The sequence below is a fragment of the Scyliorhinus canicula genome, chromosome 3, assembly GCF_902713615.1.
Source record: "Scyliorhinus canicula chromosome 3, sScyCan1.1, whole genome shotgun sequence".
NCBI classification, from domain to species: domain Eukaryota; kingdom Metazoa; phylum Chordata; class Chondrichthyes; order Carcharhiniformes; family Scyliorhinidae; genus Scyliorhinus; species Scyliorhinus canicula.
The window spans coordinates 32,757,047-32,767,301 of NC_052148.1; the positions used below are offsets into that span (position 1 = coordinate 32,757,047).

At 46.9% G+C, this 10,255-nt stretch overlaps 1 protein-coding gene across 4 annotated transcripts in view; it reads right to left on the reverse strand.

Moving 5' to 3' along the window:
• The window catches only part of LOC119963885 (pantothenate kinase 3-like), a 57,564-nt gene extending 47,968 nt beyond the window's left edge, over positions 1-9,596 (reverse strand). The window contains exons 1-2 of one of the 4 annotated variants that reach the window (XM_038793247.1): positions 9,455-9,596; positions 8,882-9,154 (exon numbers count right to left, since the gene is read on the reverse strand). In XM_038793247.1, the coding sequence (XP_038649175.1) occupies positions 8,882-9,143 (262 nt within the window). In that variant the 5' untranslated portion in view covers positions 9,144-9,154; positions 9,455-9,596. Of the gene's footprint in view, positions 1-8,881; positions 9,346-9,454 lie in introns of those variants that run through there. The other 3 variants (XM_038793246.1, XM_038793248.1, XM_038793245.1) reach the window with 3 other exon arrangements.
• Positions 9,597-10,255: the final 659 nt, after the last annotated feature.

A 10,255-nucleotide genomic window follows, 5' to 3' on the forward strand; every position in this document is an offset into this window, starting at 1 on the left:
ATACTGGAAGTCTGCAGAGGGATTTGGATAGGTTAAGTGAATGGGCTAGGGTCTGGCAGATGGAATACGATGTTGACAAATGAGGTTATCCATTTTGGTAGGAACAGCAGCAAACGGGATTATTTAAATGATAAAATATTAAAGCATGCAGCTGTGCAGAGAGACCTGGGTGTGCTCGTGCAGGAGTCACAGAAAGTTGGTTTACAGGTGCAACAGATGATTAAGGCAAATGGAATTTTGTCCTGGATTGCTAGAGGGATGGAGTTTAAGACTAGGGAGGTTATGTTGCAATTGTATAAGGTGTTAGTGAAGCCACACCTGGAGTATTGTGTTCAGTTTTGGTCTCCTTACTTGAGAAAGGGCATACTGGCACTGGAGGGTGTGCAGAGGAGATTCACTAGGTTAATCCCAGATCTGAAGGGGTTGGATTACGAGGAGAGGTCGAGTAGACTGGGACTGTACTCATTGGAATTTAGAAGGATGGGGGGGGGGAATCGTATCGAAACATTTAAAACTATGAAGGGAATAGATAGGATAGATGCGGGCAGGTTGTTTCCACTGGCGGGTGAAAGCAGAACTAGGGGAAATAGCCTCAAAATAAGGGGAAGTAGATTTAGGACTGAGTTAAGGATGAACTTTTTCACCCAAAGGGTTGTGAATCTATGGAATTCCTTGCCCAGTGAAGCAGTTAAGGCTCCTTCATTAAATGTTTTCAAGGTAAAGATAGATAGTTTTTTGAAGAATAAAGGGATTAAGGGTTATGGTGTTCGGGCCGGAAAGTTGAGCCGAGTCCACAAAAGATCAGCCATGATCTCATTTAATGGCAGAGCAGGCTCGAGGGGCCAGATGGCCTACTCCTAGTTCTTATGTAAGCAAGTGGGAACCTCAGGACGGAGTATGGAGGGGTTGAAGATGTCCGTATCTGAGCCGGATGAGCGCATTACCAGGGACACCAAGGGTTCACTTTCAAGAAAGCGACCTGACTTCGGAAGCTGTGATGGTAGGTGTGGGTTTGTCAGAGGCTGCTGGGGCAGTTGACAACAGTTTGTTGGTTTCCTGCTCGAGGGGTGCACTGCTGCCAGAGATTCCACTCGGCTTTGCTTGTCATCTACTATGTTGTTTAAGCCTTGCTACAAGGATAACCAATTGGCTTTTGTTCCTTTGTTAAAAAAATAGGAAACAAACAGATAAAAAATATGTTTGTTTTAAAAAGAACCCATGGGATCCAAGGCAAAGTGGCACACTGGATCCAAAGTTGAGAGGCAAGGAGCTGATGGTAATAGTAGAAATGTCTGACTCAGAAGTCTGTTTCCACAAGGCTCGGTGCTGGGGTCCTTGGTGGTATACATGAATGATTTGGACTTGAATGTAGGGATATGATAAAGAAGTTTGCTGGTGACTGAAAAATTGAGAGGGTGGTAAGTAATAAAGAAGTGGCAAGACGGAGACTGCAGGAGGATATCAATGGACTAGAAGGTGGGCAGAGCAGTGGTAAACTGCATTCAACACGGCAAGTGTGAGGAAATCACTTGGGGCGGACTAACAAGGTAAAGGATGACACTCTATCGTCAGACCCAGGAAACTACTGAAGATCAGAGGGACCTAGAGTGCATACCTACAGATCCCTGAAGATGGGAGGGAAGATAGATAAAGGTGGTCAAGACAGATACTTGCCTTTGTTAGCCAAGGCAGAGAGTGCAAGAACAAGGAAATCATGCTGAAACCGTATAAATGCTGGTTAGGAGTACTGTATGCAGTTCTGATCACCACACTATTAGCAAGGATATGATTGCACTGGAGAGATGCAGAGGAGAACCAGTATGCTGCCTGAGTTGGAGGGTCTGACGCTTGAGGAAAGATAGAATATGTTTGGGGTTGGTTTCCCTGGGGCAGCAAAGATTGTGTACCCAATGAAGATTATGAAGGGACAGTGATTAGGTGGAGAAAAGTGACGATGGTCTGAATGACTGTCTTCTGTGCTTATAAACTTTGATGAATCTGTAGAACGTTAGAGACTGGGAAATCTGCAGCAAGCACCTCACTTTTGGACTCCCAAAAGGCAGGTCCACCATCTATAAGATACAAGTCTGGGGACACGAGTGCGATCAAACACTCCCGATTTGCCCGAGCGCAGTCCCAGCAACACAAGAAGCTCAACACCATCCAGGACAAAGCAGTCTGCCTGATTGGGTATCCCATATGCAAACAAACATTCACTCCCTTCACCACTGATGGACAGTAGCAGCAGTGTGTATCTACAAGATGCACTACAGGAACACAATGTGGTACAGGGACCTGGGTTCAATTCCAGCCCTGGGGTGTGGGGTTTGCACATTCTCCCAGTGCCTGTGTTGGTTTCCTCCAGGTGCTCTGGTTTTCTCCCACAATCCAAAGATGAGCGGGTTAGGTGGATTGGCCATGTTAAATTGCCCTTTAGTGTCCAAAGTTAGGTAATGGGGTTATTGGGATAGGGCAAAGGGTGTGCTTGGGTGGAGTGCTCTTTCAGAGGGTCAGTGCAGACACTGTGGGCCAAATGACCTCTTTCTACACTGTAGGGATTCTATGAACCTAAAGCCATGACTATTTAAAAGGACAAGGGCAACAGGCACATGGGAACACCACCACCTTGAAGTTCCCCTCCAAGCCATACACCATCCTGACTTGGAACTATATAACCATTCCTTCACTGTTTTTGATTGGATTTATTATTGTCACATGTATTAGTATACAGTGAAAAGTACTGTTTCTTGCATGCTGTACCAACAATGCATACCGTACATAGGGAAGGAAGGAGAGACTACAGAATATAATGTTATAGCATGGTGTAAAGAAAAGATTAATTTAATTAGAGGTAGGTCCATTCAAAAGTCTGATGGCAGCAGGTAAGAAGCTCTTCTCGAGTCAGTTAGTACATGACCTCAAAACATGTCCGGAGTGCACGGGGTCCTTAATTATGCTGGCTGCCTTTGAGGCAGCGGGAATTATAGATAGAGTCAATGGATGGGAGGCTGGTTTGCGTGATGGACTGGGCTACATCCATGACCTTTTGTTGTTTCCTGCGGTCTTGGGCAGAGCAGGCTCCATACCAAGCTGAGATACAACCAGAAAGAATGCTTTCTATGGTGCATCTGTAAACGTTGCCGAGGGTTGTAGCTGGCATGCCAAATTTCCTTACTCTTCTGAGAAAGTAGTCATTGGTGGGCTTTCTTAACTAGTGTCAGCATGGGGGGGGGGGGGGGGGGGGGGGGGGAACACCAAGACAGGCTGTTCGGTGATCTGTACACCTAAAAACCTGAAGCTCTCGACCCCTTCTACTTCGTTCCCATTGTAGACAGGAGCATGTTCGCCACTACGCTTCCCGAAGTCGATGATAATCTCCTTCATTTTGTTGACATTGAGGGAGAGATTGTCGTCGCACCAGTTCACCAGATTCTCTCATTCATATACCGTCTCGTCATTGTTTGAAATCCGACCCACTACCGTGGTGTCATCAGCAAATTTGGCCACAGTCATAGGTGTATACGGTGTACAGTAGGGGGCTGAGGACACAGCCTTGTGGGGGACCGGTGTTGAGGATGATCGTGGAGGAAGTGTTGTTGCCTATCTTTACTGATTGTGGCCTGTGGGTTAGAAAGTTCAGGATCCAGTCGCAAAGGGAGGAGCCGAGGCCAAGGAGTTTGGAGATGAGTTTTGTAGGAATGATGGTGTTGAAGGCTGAGCTGTAGTCAATAAATAGGAGTCTGACATAGCTGTCTGTGTTATCTAGGTGTTCCCGGGTAGAGTGCAGGGCCATGGCGATGGCATCTGCTGTGGACCTGTTGCAGCGGTAGGCAAACTGTAGTGGATCAAGGTAATCTGGAAGGCTGGAGTTGATTCGTACCATGACTAACCTTTCAAAGAACTTCAGGACTTGCTGTCCCCTGTTCATCACAGCATGTACACAATGGCAGCAGTGCATGCCCACATACAAGAAGCATTGCATCAAATACCCAAATCTCTCTTCACAGCACCTCACAAACCATGATCTCTACCACCTCGAAGGACAAAGGCAGCAGATACACGAGAAAACCACCATCTGAAAGTTCCCCTCCAAGCCACACACATTGAAACATTGACAATGAAGAGAAAACACTTGTCAAAATCCTGGAACTGTCTAACAGCACTGTGGTATACTGCAGTGGTTCAAGAAGATTACCACCAGCTTGGAGGGCAAGTACAATGAGCAACAAATGCTGGCCTTGCAAGCAATGCTCACATCCCATCAAAATGTTCTCATTTATTTCTGCTTCTATTACAACATTAATCCTGCTCATCCTTTCTAGCCTCATCTCTGGACTTCCTCACAATATTAGTTTCATCCTTCCCACCATTTTATTTACGGCCCAGGTGCAAGAACATGGAGGCCATTTCTTTTCATGTGAAGACAGCCCCTTCAGCAGCACATGGATTTGTAACTGTAGGATTCCTAGCCCATGATCTGCTCTGGTAGTCACACTATTGAAAATGAAATGAAAATCGCTTATTGTCACGAGTAGGCTTCAATGAAGTTACTGTGAAAAGCCCCTAGTCGCCACATTCCGGCGCCTGTCCGGGGAGGCTGGTACGGGAATCGAACCGTGCTGCTGGCCTGCTTGGTCTGCTTTAAAAGCCAGCGATTTAGCTGAGTGAGCTAAACCAGCCCCTGCCTATTAGCATGGCTAGTCCAGTTTCTGATCAATGGTAACCCCCAGGATGTTGACTAATGTATTTCAGTGAAAGTAATGGCCTTATTCCCATCGACTCCAATTTTGCTAGGGCGCCTTGGATTTCATACTTGGTTAAGTACTGTCTTGATGTCAAAGTCAGTCACCCTCACCTCTGCCATTCAGCTCTTTTGTCCATATTTGATACAAAGCTGTAATGAGTTCAGAAGCAGAGTGACCCTGGCAGACCCCAAACTGAACATTCATGAACAGGTTATTGCTGATTAAGTGCCACTTGATAGCACTATTGACGACTCTTTCGATCACTTTTCTAATGCAGTGCAATTGGCTGGGTTGGGCAGATCTGTTTATTGTGTACAGGACACACCTGGGCAATTTTCCACATTACTAGGTAGATGTCAAGTGTTTTATCTGTACTTGAACAGTTTGGTTCGGGGTATGGCAAGTTCTGGAGCAGAAGTCTTCAGTTCTATTGCAAGAAAAGCTAGGGGATTGTCACAATAACTTCATTGAAGTTACTTGCGACAATAAGCGTTAATTATTATTATTAGAATATTAGCAGAGCCCATAGCCTTTGCAGTGACCAACGCCTTCAGCCGTTTCTTGGTATCACATGGAGAGAATCGTATTCCCTGAAGACTGACATTGGTAGGGACCTCCGGAGACAGATGGATCACCCGCTTGGCACTTCTGGCTGAAGATTTTTGCAAATCCTTCAGTCTTGCCTTTTGCACAGATGTGCTGGGCTCCTCCATAACAGAGGATGGGAATATTTGTGGAGCCTCCTCCAATGAGTTGTTTAATTGTCCACCACCATTCATACTGGATGTGGCAGGATTGCAGTGCTTCGATCGGATCTTACCTGCCTATTACTTGCTGCTTGGCACACTAGTCCTGTGTTGTAGCTTGACCAGGTTGGCACCTCAGTTCTAGGTATGCCTGGTATTGCTCATGACATGCTCTCCTGCACTCTTCATTGAACCAGGTTGGGTTGATCCCCTGGCTCAGTGGTCATGCTAGAGTGGGGGATATGCCAGGCCACAAGATTGCAGATTGTGGTGGAGTACAATTCTGCTGCTGATGGTCCAGTGTCTCATGGATGCCCAGTCTGGAGTTGCTAGATCTGTTTGAAGTCTCCCACTTAGCAGTGGTAGTATGGTATCCTCATTGTGAAGACAGGACTACATTGCCACAAGGACTGTGCTGTGGTCACTTCTACTGATTCTGCAGCAGGCAGGTTGGCGAGGAAGAGGCCAAGTATATTTTTCCCTCTTCCTGCTGCAGTCCCAGTCTAGCAGCTATGTCCTTTATAACCCAGCCAATTCGGTCTGTCGTGGCACTACCGAGCCACTCTTGGTGATAGACATTGAAGTCACAGCATATTCTGCATCCTTTCCACCCTTCGTGCTTCCTTGTGTGTTCAACATTGAGGAATACCGATTCATCAGCTGATGGCGGTCAGTACATTGTAATCAGTAGGAGATTTCATTGCCCATTTTTAACCTGCCGCCATGAGATTTCCTGGGGTTTAGAGTCAATGTTGAGGACACACTTGGCAACTCCCTCCCAACTGCACACCACTAGCTGTCACCTCTGCTGGGTCTGTCCTGCCCACGAGACAGGGCATATCCAGGATTGGGGATAGTGGGGCCTGGGACATTATGGTACGGTAAGATTCTGAGTGTATGACTATGTCAGACTGTGGCTTAACTAGTCCGAGAGAAAGCTCTCCCACCTTTGGCACAAGACCCCAGATGTTAGTGAGGCTTTGCAGGGTCGACAGGGCTGGGTTTGTTGCGGTCGTTTCCTGGGTCTGTCATGTTTCATTCTTCTTTTGTGTTTTTGTCGCAGAATACAACTGAGTGGCTTGCTGGGTCATTTCAGAGTCAACCGCATTGCTGTGGGTCAGGAATCAAATGCAAGCCTGACCAGGTAAGTGTGGCAGATTTCCTTAAACGCATTAGTGAACAAGGTGGGCTTGTGACAATCAATAGTTTTGAGGTCATTAGACTTTTAATTCCAGATATTTTATCCCGTTTAAGTTCCACCACCTGATGAGATTCAAACCCAGGCACTAGATCATTACCCTGGGTTTCCCATTAGTCCAGTGGCAATACCATTATGCCACCGCCTATCCTGTGCAATCCAACTCTAGATACCTTTGCTCTCATACACCTTATTTTGGATAGCAAGAATTAGATTTAAAATCGATAATTCATCGAGTTGCAGACCAGAGTGCCAAACTACCAGCCTGTGGAAAGCAGTGTCCCAACTTTACGATTCTTCCCCCTACTCTGATCTATCCTCTGTTCTCAATATTTTAAAAGCTTTGATCAAGTCACTGCATAACCCAAATTCCAGGGTCTATGTCACTAGTTTCCATCTCTCCGCAATCTAACTCTTTATTGTGGTAAATCTAGTATTAGAGGTTTGGTCCAATCAGTGCGATTGCTTAAGCACTACATCAATCCCGGTACACTATTCCTTTAGATGCAAAAATCATGGGCGGCATGGTGGCTAGCACTGCTGCCTCACACCACCTAGGATCCGGGTTCGACCCCAGCCTTGGGCCACTGTCCATTTGGACATTATCCCCATGGGCCTCGCCGCCACAACCCAAAGATGTGTCGGATAGGTGGATTGGCAATGCTAAATTGCTCTGAATTGGAAAAAGTTGGGTTATTATTTTAAAGAAAAGATGCAAACACCAGTATTTCCCTAAATCTTTTTGCACCTCCAGCATTTCCAGCTTTTAACCATGTAGAATCCAAAGTGGATGCATTCCATTTGCCACAATTCTGTCCATTCGATCAATATCTCTTTGAAAGCTGTTTCCATCGACACAGCTTACACCATCAGCAAATAAACTTTATATCCCAGCATCTCAAGTCATTAACAGTGATTAGTGGAGGTCCATAGTAGATCCTCCTTCCAAGACACCACGAGTCACATTCTGCTAAATTCAGGTAACTGCCATTATTCCTCGTGTTTCCTGCATCTCAGCCAATTACCTTATCATTTGCATGACTTTATCAAATGCCTTACTCAAGTCCATACAAAAGCCATCCATACACATTTCCAGGTCCACTGTTGTACCGTGATTTTTTTAAAAATCAGCTATGATCTGCCTTTTGGCTCTTTGCTAGCTGAGAATTCAGTCACACTGCCCTTAATTATAGATTCAAATAAACTATCTGAAAAACAGATGTTCGCCTAACTGGTCTATAATTCCCTTGTTTACTTCTGTCAGCATCTTAAAAAACAGATTGACACGCACAGTACCCATGACTGTACTGCAAATAGAGAATTTTGAATCTGCGACAGCTCTGCTAAAGCTAATCCCATTGCCCCACTAACACCTAGCTCGGCTGGAAATAGTGATTGAAAACGATGCAATGGGTGGTCGCTGTTGTAATCATTGGCTCAATTGATGCAATTATTTCCCATCACTTTCTTGAGAAATGTGTTCTAACCTTCCTTGTTAAATAATAATTGTATGGAGATTTAAAGGTTGCGAATTGTACAGTCAAGCTACCTTAAGATTTCCACAAAACGCTGCAATCTTTGGGACGTTACGGGACAATTTGGGTTGAATATGAAGGGGGGGGGGGGGGGGGAGAGAAGAGAAACAAGAGATAAACAAGTCAAGGGTTGTCCCAGCGGGGCAGTTATCCCGATTCACACACTAATCAGAACACGAAAGATAATAGAGTCCTTGGCGAATTACAGGGCAACTATATCCAACCAAGCAGCTCAACAAAAAAAGCCTGAGCTGCAAACCCGGCTAACATATCCATTTTATCTACTCGCGGGCGTGCAATTTCTTTTAAGATTCGGTTTTAAAAAGATAACAGGATTGGAAGCAACGGAGAATTAGGATTGGAGATTAAAATGGATCCCCCTGCAGTGGGTTTGAAGAGGGGCGCAGTGCACAGCACCAGGATCTTTCGGCAATGGGTTGCAATGTAGCTGCAGCGGCGTTTACACAATGAGGGGGAAAAGCCCCGGCTTTGCACATACAGCAATTTCAAAACATTGATTTTTTTTTAAAACAATGAAATTAAAATTACAGACCCGCCGTGCGCTCAAACTGCTAGCCCCGGGGTCACGGTCACACTCGCTCCTTGCGACCGCGGGCAGGAGGCAGGTTTTCAATTTAACTTTCGCGTCCGACTTACGGGGCCTGTTTTTCTTGACCGACTCCCGGCGCTGCTGCTGCCGCCGGCTGGTGCTCGGCACCCGCTCCCTGTCCGAGCAGCCGGTCCTGCATTTCTCCGCCTCGGGCTCCTGCGGCTGCCGCTGACACTGTCGGTCGGCAGCCTTCTTCCCTCGGTGTTGTTGGTGCTGCTGGAGCTGCTTCTCCTCCGGCTCCTCCTGCAGCGAGCCGCCGCCATGGTAACCGTTCACCACCATCGACCGGCCGCTGCTCACCGGCTCCATCACCGATTCGGCTGCTTTAAAAAAAATCTATACGTCTGCGTTCAAAAATATTACATCAGCTCAAATCTATTGCATGGCGATAGGGAAGAAAACCGCGGCTGTTTTAGGTTAAATCATTAGCCGCGACCAGCCCGTTATCATCATCGTTATTAAACCGACCCCCGGATCCCAACAGCATCTCCAACCGCCCATCCCCCCCCCACCGGAAATAACTCCTGATTGACAGCCCCCTCTCCCACCACTGCCCGCCCACCAATCAGGGAGAACGAAGGGCGGGGTCCCGCTTCACATCACTCCCCCAAAAAATACACCTTTCGCTCGTTTCACATATCCGTTTTATCTATCTGCCGTCGGCACAGCGAAGAGCGTGCGATAAAAACAGTCACTCTTCTTGGTTTCCAAGCGACGACTGCTTTTTCTTTTGAGAATTCCCTTTTCTGGCCACCCCCTCCCTCTCCGCCGACCGGATATGGCGCCGGCGTGTGATGGACGTGGCGCGGAGCCAATAGCCGACCGGAAACCAGCGGCCGCCCAGCCAATCCGGGCGGCAGGGAGGCGGGGCGGGAGCGCCCTGTCAGCGTTAATCACATTTAATTGATGGCTATTGAAGCGCTTTTCGGGTATAAACATTGTTCATTTCGACACGCTTCATGCGGGACTCGCGACTGAGGCTCTTTCATTCCTTCTAGATGACGTTTTGCGAACGGTTAATTAATGACGTCATTGGCTGCAGCAGGTGGGACTACTCCAGGTGAGTGACAAGGAGGAGGCGGTCCAGGGCTATGGCACAGGAGGATCCCATTTCTATCGTCGCATTGTGTGGGCGTTGGTTTGTGGTGCGGAGAGACAGCCAACCTGTTTGGTTTTGTGGAATTTAGTTTTAAAATGTTAATTGCACCAAAAAAATGATATTGAACATCCCCTCTGATGCGACCATCAATTCACACGAGAGGATTAGTAGAAGTGAACACTGATTTTAATAAGCTATATCTGTGCCTGCCAGCGACTGCTCTGCACTGAGTGCTGCCTACAGGCTGCAGGTTTATATACCACTCCCGAGGGGCGGAGCCCACAGGGGCATCAACATAGTTCAGTACAATACAGTGGTGAAT